The following is a 15,589-nucleotide window of genomic DNA, read 5'->3' as shown; positions in this document are numbered from 1 at the left end:
AGATAATGAGAAAATATATTTACTTTATATGACATTATTTTCGTCTACATTTCTGTGAAAAAAGCATACTAGAAATGCATTACTTATTTTTTAATTCTTTTACTCTAGTCTTTTAAGTTCTGTCTGATGCCTTTTCAAATTGCATTTCATTGAATGGATTTTTAAGCATTGAAGATTTACTGCTTGCAAAAATCTGGGAATTGCTTATGCCCCTTAAAATTTCTATTATAAATAATATTGTTTCATTTGGTGACAAAAAGTAAAGTTGTTGCAGAATTCATAGAAAAGTCTTACAGCTAATATTCAAAAGCATGTAGAGCAAGAATTTAGTTAGCTTCCTTGCTTTGTTTTTATTTTGTACAATCATTGACATTAGGATAATACCCAATTAAATTCAAATATTACATAAACAGTTTCGACTATGCCTATATATATTGTTTAAAGATGTCAATCTTATTTACCAAGCTTGAATAAACAATCATAGGAACAAAGCAAGCAAGCCAACCAAAGTTTTGCTTTACATGCATTAGGAAATTAGCTGTAAAGGATAGATGAAACTGTAGGTGATCATTATTAGTTATTGTAAATAAAGAAACTGGTCAAACAGGGTTAACAATCACAAAATTGCAACAAAAAGGTATTATAGTTAAATGGTATGTCGTGTACTTGGTAATTTTGTTTTTATCAAATGGTGACTTTTCAGTGCTATCTAAATATTGTTTGTTATGGTCCATCACCGTCATTCTTTCATCTCATTTATCAAACTTTTGTTTATAGAATCTGAGGGATTATGTAATCTATAAACCAAAATAAAGAAAAAAAAAAGATTTTGGGAAACATCAAATGTTTGGACATTTACTAATCACAATGTATGTCTAGAATTTAAAATTATAAACTAAAATGCATAAGTATTTATATTATAATATTTCAAAAAAACTTGATAGAGAATTTATCTTCAGCCATTTGATGATAAATGGCAGTTTTTAAATCATACACATACAACCCAAAAGAAGAAGGTGTTTATCTACTTATACGTCATAAAACATGCAATTTGATAAAAAAAACTATTGCTCTCTATCTTTTCCTTATTATTTTGATTATCATGCAGTTATCCAGTTGTAATCTGTTTTAACTTCCTATTGTAGATGATATTGGTGACCATTTATGTGAGAGAGTATTAAGTGTGTTATTTGAGATCTGGTTGTTGGCCTGCTATAAGTGTTTTCCATCGCCATCGTTATGGAAGACGTTCAGGAACATGTGTGTGAACTGGAGACACCATGAGACACTAGTGGTACAATGGCACAAAGTGAACCATGCACTTACAGCCAGGCTACTTAAGTTTTTATATGGACCAGGTTATCCTATATTACAGCTTGGCAATGGTAGATATATGTAACTTTTACTGTTGATTCTTTATTATTCGTTGAAATAATTTTCATCGACTTTAAGTTGAAGGTGAACCATGAATTAAAAGGTACACATTTTGTATCAGGTTCTGTTCTTTAATTAAGTTTGACTCAACAATATTTTGTGCAACTTATACACAATGTTTATTATCACAAAACACAGATCCAGTTCGAATTTGGGTAGCGTCACTTTTACAGTTCTTGAGTTATGTCCCTTTGCAACACAAGCAAGGACATAATCTCTATCCCATGGACACATTTTCCATTCATTTTCTTTTACAATTCTTTTGAACCAATACTTTTCTTTATCACGTTGAATAAAAAATAATATTATGATATTATTTCAGTTCAAGAAGAGGGAGGATCACAGCTGATACCAGATGATATGTCTTATGACACAATAGCCCAGTGTTGGTTCAGATACCTCCATGTATTAAACAATCCAGTCGACTTATGTCATCCTGATATCATTAGTAATACACCAAAGTTTCGTCAACATGCCATGCCAGGGAATGGAGTTGTAGACCCTATACAACATGAATGTCTAAACAAACTACCGTACATCTTCTTCAGGGCCATGAGGGGCATATCTATAATGGTTAATGCATTTCTAGGTAAGGATATGAATGTCTAAACAAACTACCGTACATCTTTTTCAGGGCAATGAGGGGCATATCTATAATGGTTAATGCATTTCTAGGTAAGGATATGAATGTCTAAACAAACTACCGTACATCTTTTTTAGGGCAATGAGGGGCATATCTATAATGGTTAATGCATTTCTAGGTAAGGATATGAATGTCTTAACAAACTACCGTACATCTTCTTCATGGCCATGAGGGGCATATCTATAATGGTTAATGCATTTTTAGGTAAGGATAAGAATGTCTTAACAAACTACCGTACATCTTCTTCAGGGCCATGAGGGGCATATCTATAATGGTTAATGCATTTCTAGTAAGGATATGAATGTCTTAACAAACTACCGTACATCTTCTTCACGGCCATGAGGGGCATATCTATAATGGTTAATGCATTTCTAGGTAAGGATATGAATGTCTTAACAAACTACCGTACATCTTCTTCACGGCCATGAGGGGCATATCTATAATGGTTAATGCATTTCTAGGTAAGGATAAGAATGTCTTAACAAACTACTGTACATCTTCTTCAGGGCCATGAGGGGCATATCTATAATGGTTAATGCATTTCTAGGTAAGGATAAGAATGTCTTAACAAACTACCGTACATCTTCTTCAGGGCCATGAGGGGCATATCTATAATGGTTAATGCATTTCTAGGTAAGGATAAGAATGTCTTAACAAACTACCGTACATCTTCTTCACGGCCATGAGGGGCATATCTATAATGGTTAATGCATTTCTAGTAAGGATATGAATGTCTTAACAAACTACCGTACATCTTCTTCACGGCCATGAGGGGCATATCTATAATGGTTAATGCATTTCTAGGTAAGGATATGAATGTCTTAACAAACTACCGTACATCTTCTTCACGGCCATGATTTTGATTTTAAACATATTTTATTCATTAAGATATGAAAAGGATTGAGCAACAGGCACAGCCTATAAAAGCTCTCTCCATATTACATGTTCAAGGTATAATTCAATTATAACAACTGTATTTAAAATAATGCAATATAGTGGAATATGCATGCTACTTATGAGCACACACGAGAAAATAAATGTTTACAGTGTTACTTACTAAATGCAAAGTATATTTAAGTATATATAGGCAATTACTCATCATATATTCAAGAACCTTGAAACATGCAAATATCCTTTATACGTCATTAGAAATATATATATATATGGCTTGAAAGAGACACTAAGCTTGCTTAGTGGATAAAATGAATTAATGTTTAAGTGGAGAAGAAAAAAAAATAAAAAATAAAACTAAATGAAGCAAAAAATAAGTAAGTTTTAAACAAAACGATGAGTGTCACTGATATATTTATGAACAGATTTAAAAATAGCAATATTCATATCATATGAAAATAATCTGTTTCCAAAAAGTAATAATTCAATATTTATATCAACATTGTCAGCAATGGAGTTAATGGAATCAAGAAGGATCTGTCTTACATCATTGTACTTAGGGCAAATGAAAAAGAAATGTTTGTTATCCTCAACAGGGTGATTACAGTTTACACAAACAGTGTTCTCTGATAAGAACTGGTTAAACAGATGAGATTTTAGGTTGCTAGCATTATTTCTGAGTTGACAATGACTTATATTAAGTTTCCTTATCCCATAGTTGAAAGGTTTAAATATATCATCAGTCCTATAAAACTTTTCCAGTCCACTTCTAAATATACCCAAACTTGGGGATTTTTGTAAACTCAAAGGAAGACTATTCCAAAGTCTTATAGTGGAAGGAATGAAACTATTAAAATAAGAGCTAGTTCTAGCAAGAGGCGGATGAAAAGTGTTATTTTCATTCCTCAAAGTATAAGGGGTTTGTCTGGGAAGATATGGCTGGACTAACTCATATAAGTATGCAGGTGTCATCCCATTTAATATTTTATAGAATAGTATAAGCTTATGTTTATTACGTCTATTCTCCAGAGTTTCTAAACCTAATTCAATATAAAGTTTTTGTCTGGAGGAATTACGTCGTAAGCCTGTAATAATTCTAGCGGCTTCTATCTGAATACTTTCAAGAATAAATATTTAACTTGACGAAGCACAGATAGACGAGAGCATGCTTTTTTATAAATAATATCAATATGCGAGTTCCATGAAGCTGATGACTGAAATGTTATCCCAAGATGACAGTGAATGTCTTAACAAACTATCGTACATCTTCTTCACGGCCATGAGGGGCATATCTATAATGGTTAATGCATTTCTAGTAAGGATATGAATGTCTTAACAAACTACCGTACATCTTCTTCACGGCCATGAGGGGCATATCTATAATGGTTAATGCATTTCTAGGTAAGGATAAGAATGTCTTAACAAACTACCGTACATCTTCTTCAGGGCCATGAGGGGCATATCTATAATGGTTAATGCATTTCTAGTAAGGATATGAATGTCGTAACAAACTACCGTACATCTTCTTCAGGGCCATGAGGGGTATATCTATAATGGTGAATGCATTTCTAGGTAAGGATATGAATGTCTTAACAAACTACCGTACATCTTCTTCAGGGCCATGAGGGGCATATCTATAATTGTTAATGCATTTCTAGGTAAGGATATGTCACATATTATTGTTCAATGAAAGCACTGACCAAATAGACCACTTTCAAGTTCATCCGTCACCGGTAAAAAACTTGTCAATTATACGCACCTTTATGATGTCATTTACCAGATAGAGGGGGTCGTCTGTATCCCTGCACTATTTACCTTCATCAAGCGTCTTAGTGATCATCATTGTGTAGGATAAACTAAAAATAATGGTTGTTCTGTTGGTACTTAATGAGAATTCCCTAATGACAGCAATGCTGATTGTCAATTTTGAGAATTCAATTTGCCGAATAATTTGTACAATATAGAATTATAGTTTTCCAACCACTCGCTCAACATTGGAATGGAAGTGATGACGCTCTTAAACACACTGATGTTCACTAAAACGAAAGTTTTTGACAGAAATGCATCGAACTTGAAAATTGTCTATTGCAACTTACAATCAAATTACAGAAAAATTGACAGCTGTAATGTATAAGCTTTATTATTACTAAGAAGATATCTTGCTATTAAATTGTTTTCAAAGAGAAATAAAAGAAAATATTTGAATTTGATAGCGTGGTACTGATTGGTTAATACCATTAAACTTTTAAAAGTATTTTTGCAACGAATAAAAGGAGATGTGTGGTATATTTCAATGAGACAGCATCTCACGATTTTCTTTAAATAAAAAATTATTAAATATTTTGGTGGTTATTAGTTTGGCGGATTCAAAAATGTTTTCAATACCTTTGCATGTGCACTTTTTAAAAAATTGGCAGATTTTTTTTGGCAATTTTGATCCTGCGAAAAAAAACCGCTATTATGTAGTTATCTGTAAAAATTTGTCAAGTCTAAATTATCTGGAGTATTAACAAATGTGAATAATTGATTAGAAACTTACAAACTAGGTTTGTAAATATTATATTGATGATCAAAACTTACATACAGAATCTTTAAAATTACCTAAATTATTTTTCTTCTTTCTAACATTTGTTATCTCCCCTTTACAGGAATTGCTCAGTCAGTAAAAGCAGATGATGAGTTATATACAACACAAATGAGTCGACAAATGCCTGGTCCTTCAACTCCACCCGGACAAAGGAAACCAGGTCGTCCTATATCATCTGTTATAGCTGGCACTTTACAGAAAGGTAAACCTATGAACACTTATGACTGTCCAAATTGTCTAGATTCTAAAAAGTGAGTTATAAGACAGTGGGACAACAACCCAACAACATACAACCAAAAGAAATCTAGAAGTCAATATACAATCTTCAAATATATATTGATTTTTTTATTGTATGTCAAAGTCTAAATTGTGCTTAGGCTTTAGAATTAGTGAATAAAGTAAACACAAACTATAAACATGATAAAATAAGCTTAGATTTATGACAAGAATTTGACTGAAAAAGAGGATATTTAAATTTTGAAGACAAAATTACATGGAATTTATTAAGAGAGATTATATTGATCTCATACAAATAAAGAACATGATTTTGTCTTTTAACAATGAGTTGCAACAGGTACATATTTAAATGCTAGGACTTTTTAATTGACAAAAGGCCTAATAACATTATCTGATAAAAAAAACTATACTAATTTTGGAATGAAAATAGTTCATTGCAATGTCTGCTGTACAAGTCGAAAAAGGAAGCTTATTTTCAGCAGTAAAGCCAAACGTAAATAATGTTATTCCAGTAAGCATTTACCAGTACACACAATTAAATAAGTTTAATTTAGTAGATATAAAATGAATCTCTGTTAAGTTGTTATACACCTCAGTTTTTGTCTTCAGTTAGTAGACTATTTTTTTGATTTTTTGTTTAATCACCAAAAACCATTATTTGGAAAATATTAGACGGTGAGTTATAAGTGTAATAAGTTTTGATGTGTGAAATTTAATCAGAGTTTTTTTCCTTTACAGGGTCAAAAATGGCAGCAACAGTAACTACTCCAAAATCATCAACCCTACCGCCAAACCTCAGTGGTCATGTGTCATTTGATGCTAGGCAACCATTAGCTTCTGCACGACCCAGATGTAATAGTATTCTTCATCTTTTTGGTGCTTGGTTATTTGATGCAGCTCTAGCCAGAGTGTCTCTCCATCCTTCTCACAAAGAAACTGCAGATAAAGGTAAATCATGTGGTAATGACAATTTTATTTATACCCTACTTTAAAAGGTGGAGGTAAACTGTTTTCTACCTGTCCGTCCATCTGTCTGTCTCTCTGTCCCATGAATATGTTTTGTCACATCTTTCTCAGGAACTACTGTGATATTACTTTTATTCGTGGGGTACCAATTTTTGTGGTTTTCGTGGATGATTTATCCACGAATTTAAATGTCCAACGAAATAAAACAACCATTGTCCAAATTAAGACATGGAAAGATCCCCATGTAGGTTTGACTACTGATATGATTTAGAAAATGTATTGAATAACGCCGAATCTGAGAATACTTTAATAGCAGTCACAGATAGAACTACACCTGCATGCAGGATTATACCCATTTAATCTTTAATAACCTAAACTGTACAACTTTTGATCTTTTAATTCTCATAAAAAACATTTTTAATCGATGAAAGTCAGATTTCCGTTATTGATATGCTAGTATGATAAAGTGTTCATTTTATATCCTCATAGACTCGTATAATTCTCCTATGCATATAAGAAATAATAATTTCATGCTAGGCTTGATTTTGATAATAACTATTTGACAATTCAAGATACGTTTATATATTTGTTTATGTTACTGTTTTCTGTAGGTGACATGTTTATGGCCTAATTAACACCTTTATTGGTCTTTAATCTGTTGATCACTTCATCTTGGGTTAGTTAGTATTGAAACTGGGATTTTCACAGGTCAATGTTTACTTTGCAATTTCCTTTAATCCAGACTATTTGCAACCTTTGTTTCTATAGGCTTTATTTTCTTCATTTTTCTAAAAAAAACTAACATCCACAAATTTAAAATCCCAGGAACATGTAAATATTGCTCAAACCAAGAGAATTGATACCCACGAATTAAAGTACTTTCACAGTACATCAAAAGGGTTTCTTAAATTTGGTTTCAGGGTTCATATAAGTCAGCTATACTGTGTGATGTGTTTTCTGATTCATCACTCAACAACTTCCTGGACGGTATCATCAATAAGCAGTGATATATTATGATTGGTGACTTGATGGATAATTTATACTTATACTCTAAGCTCATCAAAATTAATTTTTTAAATGACTTACAGAATAGTTTCTTTTAAATTGAACCAATGTTTACAGTCTTCACGCGAAGTGACAGCCCAGGCAGTCCAGACTTGTAAAATTGCTCTTGGGCCTGTAAAAATCATATCTACAGGCCAACAGAATCTAACTTAAAATTTTCAAAAATTGAGCTCCGGGCCTGTAGATTTAGCAGTTCCTATTTAATCAGGACAGAATACTCACAAAATATGAAATTAAAATGTTTTTTTTTTCAACATTTTTGAATATTATATATCATACATGCATCTAATTCCATGTTTAACTAATTATTTAGAGCATTATTTATAAATTTAAAAATTCATGCATGCATTCAGAAAAGCTTACAGTTAAAATCTATATATAGAAGTGACATTTCTGTACATCAAATTATTAGTAATTAGCAAACATGTAAGTTGAATAAAACTATGGTCAACTTTACTTATTTTCATAGCTTTATTGCATAGCATTATTGCATTGCATCATTATTTATACTTCATTTTACCAAGTACAATTCTTCTCTTACTTCAGTCTATTTTAGTTACAGGGCTCTTCACACAAAAATATTCATTCGGCCAACTAGTTTCTTGAAATCACAAACATTCCACTTTTTATTCTCTATGTCTCTTAATATTTTACAGCAAGGACTGAGAGCAGATCTAGTTCCTTCACAGATTCTCGTCATGCCTCCATATCTCTGGATTTCCCTGTCATGGGCCTAAATAGTGACAACACATATGAAGCAGGACGAGCTGAAGCTATAGGAGCTTTATGTAGAATATTCTGTGCTCACAAAACAGGGGAAGCCATTCTAACTACTTATTACTCCAGATTTTATATTTCTATGTTTTATGGACTTCAAACAGGAGAGGTATGTTTAATTCTGGCTGTTCAAATAATTATCACCTTTTAAATTTAATGACCTTCTGCTTCTTATCAAAGATATTTTTGATAAAAAGATGATGTTGTTTGATCCCAAATGAGACAACACCACCAGAGATTAAGGATGTTTGCTCCTCAATTTTTTGATTTTTTGCCAGATTTTAGGGATCCTCTGGTTTATCCATGTATTGTCATAAAAATATTCTGCCCACTGACCTCTACTTTTCTTTTCATAATTTTACAACATAAATTTTAAAAAGCCATATTTCAAAATTTTGTAAAATTCTTGTTATTTTTTCATAGTTTTTGAAACGAATTATAAGGTGCCAATGTTAAATATATGAAAAATCCTGAGAGAATTATTTCCCGCCAAATTTTCAATGCCTTATATCTCGAAAAACCAGCACACAGACCCTTCATTTTTAGTTACTTTATTTATATACTATCAATCTATAGTAGTCTTTTAAAAAGCTTATTATACCCCACGCAACGAGTTGGGAAATTGCGATTCATTTTTTTTTCTAGGAGTTACACCCCTTTGAACTTATTTGCTTCAATGTACTTCTGCAACAGTTTGTCATCTCAACTCCTCTGAAACCACACAACAGATTTTCATGAAATTTTGTAGATAATAAGGACATACTATTTAGATGTGCATATTGGCAGGCAATTAATTTTTTTTTCTTACACTTATTTAATTTCTCCAATGACAATGTGGGGACGTGGGGTATGTGAGCGTGCTCACTAAGGTTCTTTAATTATTTTTTAACAGAGTAGCGAACATCCTTAAAGGATATAAAACAACTACTAGTGCATAAGTTCCTTAATTTTGTTCATATTCCTATTTTTGTCGAGCCTTCAACTTTAGTCGAAAAAGCGAGACTAAGCGTCGTCGGCGGCGTCAACAAATATTCACTCTGTGGTTAAAGTTTTTGAAATTTTAGTAACTTTCTTAAAATATACTGGATTTCTACCAAACTTTGACAGAAGCTTGTTTATGATCATAAGATAGTATCCAGAAGTAAATTTTGTAAAAATAAAATTCCATTTTTTCCGTATTTTACTATAAATGGACTTAGTTTTTTCTCAGGGAAACAAAACATTCACTCTGTGGTTAAAGTTTTTAGAATTTTAATAACTTTCTCAAACTATCCTGGGTTTGTACCAAACTTGGACAGAAGCTTGTTTATGATCATAAGATAATATCCAGAAGTAAATTTTGTAAAAATAAAATTCCATTTTTTCCGTATTTTACTTATAAATGGACTTAGTTTTTTTCTGCGGGGAAACATTACATTCACTCTGTGGTTAAAGTTTTTAGAATTTTAATAACTTTCTTAAACTATCCTGGGTTTGTATCAAACTTGAACAAAACTTGTTTATGATCATAAGATAGTATCCAGAAGTAAATTTTGTAAATAAATAAATCCATTTTTTCCATATTTTACTTTTAAATGGACTTAGTTTTTCTGCGGGGAACCATTACATTCACTCTGTGGTTAAAGTTTTTAAAATTTTAATAACTTTCTTAAACTATCCTGGGTTTGTACCAAACTTGGACAGAAGCTTATTTATGATCATAAGATTGTATCCAGAAGTAAAGTTTGTAAAAAGATTACTCCGTTTTTTCTGTAATTTACTTTTAAATGGACTTAGATTTTCTTACAATCATAAAATAGTAACAAGAGGAATATTTTTATTGATTTTTTTCCTCATTGTTGTTGAGCCTGCGATTTACAGCAAAAATAGGCGAGACACTGGGTTCCGTGGAACCCTTATAAATTTCTTTGTTTGTAAGCTTTATTTTTGAAATATTTTGCTTGCAATAGCAATAGCAAGTTTCAGTTTCAGTAACCACAATACCTTTAAAGTACATTAAACACAATGTTATTTCTTTTTATTGTAGACGATGAGTGGACAAGTATTATCCAGTATTATATTTAACTCCTGTGATTTACTAAGAGTAAACCTTGATGGTGTACAGCTCTTAGTTCCATATATACTGACAGCCATTCAACTTATACTATCTGAAAATAGTTTACCATTCAAGTAAGTAAAGTATGCACAGCTCTTAGTTCCATATATACTGACACCCATTCAACTTATACTATCTGAAAATAGTTTACCGCTCAAGTGAGTAGCATGTTTAGTAAATATATCTGTCACAGAAAACAGGGTGTTAGATGGAAATGTAGTCTGACATCAAAGGAGCAGTGCTTTTTCTGATTTGTTGACAAAAATTTTTCTTTACGGTTACTTATTTTAGATTAATTGGTGACAGATGAATAGTGATTTTAAAAGATCCTGCATTCTCCTTTTATGGTTTTAAAAATTGTGGTAAATTTACAGTGATCTTACATGAATTTAATTTTGTATCCATCTTTTGTCATTTTTTAGTTTTATATGGCAACAGAATATTTGGAGATATCTTATATGCAGAGATAGTGTAATTCTATCTACTAGTTATCTTTATTTCAGGTTAAATAACAACACATTTATTTATGGATAGTCTTAAAGAGATCTTTATGACTTGTTATTTATATTTCAGGTTAAACGATGACAGGACCATAGAGTTACGGAGATCGTGTACCCACCTTTTACTATCTATGTTGTGCTTACCATTACATTTCAAAGACTTAAAGATTAAAGGTAAGGTGTTTCACTTTCTTTATTTAACTAAAAAGTCAAGAAAATTTATTAATCTTTCATTTAATGAGATTGTGAAGCAACATTACATATTATTATACCTTACATTATATAGTAATTATAATTAAACTAGACATAATCCTGTTAAGATATTTAAACATCGACTAGTCATGAATTCTTTCATAACATTTACAGTTGAGCTGTTATATAATATAAAATGTTTTCCTCTGTCTATTTATAGATTTTGTACCAGCAGACAATGTCAACCAAGTAACAACTTTCATTTCACTAAGGAAGAGGATTACAGAATTACTACTGAGAGCTTTGTTGATAGAGACTGATCCTACAAATACACAGATGTTAATAGGTAAAACAATTGGTCGCCATTTTCGCAATTTGCTAAAAAAAATAATAATTGTGGCGATAAAAATTCGTCATTTGCGAAAGAATTTGGCGAAAGAAATTTATAGAATGATTTATTTTCCTCCTTCTTGTTTATTGACTTTTTTCGAGTTTCTCGGACTTTACCCGATCAGACAATATTTGGAATTCACCTTGACCTCATTAAGATTTGGACAGAAAATCAATAATCAGCTGATTGCATTTTATAGCTATCAACAAGAAAGGACTAATTAATAAAGGTGTTGATTGAATTATTTGACAAAATGATATGGTTAAATGGCTTCCGCTAAATGTCACATACAGAATTTATTTACCACTTTGCGACGTACGTGTTTGAAGCAAACTTTTGACATCTCCTCTCCTTTTCTTTTAAAGATATTTTAGAAAAGAAAGCTGTTGTTGTGACGAAAAAATTTCAAAAGCAAGAAAAATCTCTGATTTAAAACTTTAATTATCCTTTGACTTTAATATAGGTAATTGATTAGGGAGACTACTTTAAAGTCGTTTGAGTGACACGTGTGTTTCAAGCATAATTTTACATCTCAACTTTTTCATTTACGATGGTCAAGAAAAGAGAACTGTCGTTATGAAGAAATCTATCCAAAAGGTTGGGAACAACCCCTCGAATGAGAATAGCCCTTCAATGCTATGACTACACATAAAATGAGGGATCAAAATATCATGTGATAAAATCTTTTTTCTTGTTGTAAAAAAACACTTCTAAATTAGTACAAAAGGGCACAATATTTTTCTTTTTAAAGAAAGTTTCCCTACAAACAATACTGGTATTATGTAATCAAAACATATATCCATTAATTATGTTGTATTCCAGGACTTATATCTTCTTTATTATTTAAAGTATAGTGGGCCGTCATTTAGAAAAGTTGTTTTAAATACAATGAATATTTTTCCCTTTTATGTTAAAACCAAAATCTGTCGTTTTAAAGTAAATGTTTAGTGTTTATTCATTGAATGTAGACTCTAAAATAAGTTTGACAGAATAATCATAGACACAATGGGGTAAAATCACCTTATTTAAGGGAAAAAGGGGGAGGGGAGTTAAGAAAATAGGTAAATTTTAAACGAAAAATAGAGTTATGTTACTTGGCAAAAAAAATAATAAAGTGGCAAAAAATATATTGTTTTGGTGAAAGAGGTGGCGAAAACAATAATTGACCCAGGGGAAACCCTGATGGTTTACCATTTTCCCGTCTGTTTGTCCCTCTAGATCTGTCTTCAATATGACAAACAATAACTCAAAAACACTTTTACTAATTTGCAGGAAATTTTGTCAATTTATTTATATCTCCCTTTCAATTTCCATGAATATTAGATTTTAATTCTGAGTAATGGGGTTTTATTCATCAAAAAAGGTGAATTTTCCAGCTTTCTAACACTTTTGAGATTTTGTCAAATGTCTTTCAAATTGTTAATCACAATAATAAGCATAGTTATCTTAAAACTCAATAGCTTAATTCCTTTTATTAGTATTAAGTTTAAACCATTTTGTGAGTTGTTTTTTTATTGTTAAATCAAGTTGACATTTATCTTGATCAGGTGGATTAATGCTAGCTGTTCAGGACCAAGCCATGTTTGAAGAAGCAGAACAGAACACATTACAGCCCCAACATGATACAAGTACTGATTCTGAGGCACATGCAGGTAATGTTACATTGATGATTGCTAATTTAAAATATACTGTTATGGTTAGGAGGAAATCACAATTTATGATACTTAACAAACGATTTTTTTTATTGTCAAGCCTGTGACAAAGGAGTATGTTCGATAAGGTCCTAAAATGCCCCCCTTTTTTAACATAAATTTCAAATTCAGATTTATTGACCAATATCACGATAAATTATAGCTTATATATTGACAAGATAGGATATATATAAGCAATTTTGTTGAAAATTTTATGTTTCTGCGTTTCATTATGACGTCACAAGTTGTACTCATACTGATTTTTCACGAAAAAATTAATGAAAATGGGTAAATTTCCATAGATTATTGGACAGGAAACATAAAGCGCATACGTTGACAACAAAGATCTCTTAAACAAAATGTTTGTGAAGACATTTCACATGTCTCATTTGAATATTAAGCTTGTCGATGCCTGCGCTCTATGTTTCCTGATCCTTTATTTGGTTGAAATCCAGCTGATTTTGTCAAATTTCACCAAAATTTCTTATGTTGACCTTTTTGGGATGTAAAAATCAACGTGTTAGAATTAAACTTTGACAAAAACAGTTCTGTTCAATTTTCTCTCATGTAACTTAAAACATTTATTATCTTGTAATTATGGACTTTATAATTTGGGCCAAATATGGCCCTTACCGAACTTACTCCTTTGTGAAAACGAGACACAGTATACTGCTTTACTGGTTACTCTATTGACTTTTGTTATAACTGTTAAATGATGATCTAGGAGTTAAAGTATTTTAGTCATCATTAACTTCAGCAAATCTTTTTAGAATTTTTTTAAACATTGGACAGAAACTTTTTCACAGCTGCAATTAGTTATTTGTATAAAAAAAGCAATTCCTATCTTTTTGCTTATCTCTGACAAAATCTCTTTACAATCAAGAAACAATATCTGTCAGAAAAAATATTTTGATTTTGAAATTATTTTCTTGTTATTTTCTATGTTATCCTTTGTAAATTCAGAAATTATTGCAAAAATGCGACAGGGTTAACATCACAAAAATTGAAACTTGCATTTTGAAATTTTTCATATCAATTTTACAGGACTTTTCTCATTAATATCGCAAAAATTAAAATACCATTTTAGTCCAAAATGACAAAATCGCAAGAATAAATTTACAGTATATAGATAACTATATGATTCCCTTGAAACACATTTTAAATTAGTTTTCATTATCTTTTATCATATTACAATATATTACACATATAACTCATAGTCATGATAATGTAAATGAGGCAGACAACCAACAACATTTAATTTACCACTTAGAAATGATTGTATGCATTTGGTGAACAAACTGAGTCATGATTGAATGCACCCAGAACATAAAGAAAAAGTAACAGCTTCCATTCACTGACCTAAGACTTGTTCATTCATAATAATGAAACTTTTTTTAACTTTTTTTTTTCAATTAGATACAAGCCACACAAGTGTAGGTACTACATCATCAGACTCAAGCTATCAGGAGTCAGCCTACCACAGACTGCATCAGACATCACAGGATGTAGGTAAGTAATCAGCCAATCACAGATTGCATCAGACATCACAGGATGTTGGTAAGTAATCAGCCAATCACAGATTGCATCAGACATCACAGGATGTTGGTAAGTAATCAGCCTATCACAGATTGCATCAGACATCACATGATGTTGGTTAGTAATCAGCCAATCACAGATTGCATCAGACATCACAGGATGTTGGTTAGTAATCAGCCAATCACAGATTGCATCAGACATCACAGGATGTAGGTAAGTAATCAGCCAATCACAGACTGTATCAGCCATCACAGGATGTAGGTTAGTAATCAGCTAATCATAGACTCCCTCAGACATCACATGCATGATGTTGGTTAGTAATTAGCCTATCACAGATTGCATCAGACATCACAGGATGTAGGTAAGTAATCAGCCAATCACAGACTGCCTCAGGCATCACATGATGTTGGTTAGTAATCAGCCTATCACAGATTGCATCAGACATCACAGGATGTAGGTAAGTAATCAGCTAAATAAAACATAACATTCCTACACAACAGTTTTCTTTTAAAACCGTGCACTAGTTTTGGATAACAGTTACCTATATCTTAACAAAGAATATAGTTATGTGCAAGTCCTAGCTA

The 15,589-nt window shown here is 31.5% G+C and overlaps 1 protein-coding gene across 1 annotated transcript in view; it reads left to right on the top strand.

Moving 5' to 3' along the window:
- Positions 1–15,589, top strand: part of LOC134710189 (ral GTPase-activating protein subunit beta-like) — a 46,115-nt gene that overhangs the window by 10,284 nt on the left and 20,242 nt on the right. The window contains exons 6-15 of the mRNA XM_063570415.1: positions 1,146–1,385; positions 1,757–2,023; positions 5,617–5,757; positions 6,531–6,740; positions 8,480–8,709; positions 10,627–10,769; positions 11,269–11,369; positions 11,608–11,733; positions 13,326–13,430; positions 14,886–14,978. Of these exons, the coding sequence (XP_063426485.1) occupies positions 1,146–1,385; positions 1,757–2,023; positions 5,617–5,757; positions 6,531–6,740; positions 8,480–8,709; positions 10,627–10,769; positions 11,269–11,369; positions 11,608–11,733; positions 13,326–13,430; positions 14,886–14,978 (1,656 nt within the window). The remainder of the gene's footprint in view (positions 1–1,145; positions 1,386–1,756; positions 2,024–5,616; positions 5,758–6,530; positions 6,741–8,479; positions 8,710–10,626; positions 10,770–11,268; positions 11,370–11,607; positions 11,734–13,325; positions 13,431–14,885; positions 14,979–15,589) is intronic.

Source organism: Mytilus trossulus, chromosome 3, assembly GCF_036588685.1.
Source record: "Mytilus trossulus isolate FHL-02 chromosome 3, PNRI_Mtr1.1.1.hap1, whole genome shotgun sequence".
Taxonomy (NCBI): domain Eukaryota; kingdom Metazoa; phylum Mollusca; class Bivalvia; order Mytilida; family Mytilidae; genus Mytilus; species Mytilus trossulus.
This window is presented reverse-complemented; position numbering and strand designations above follow the sequence as displayed.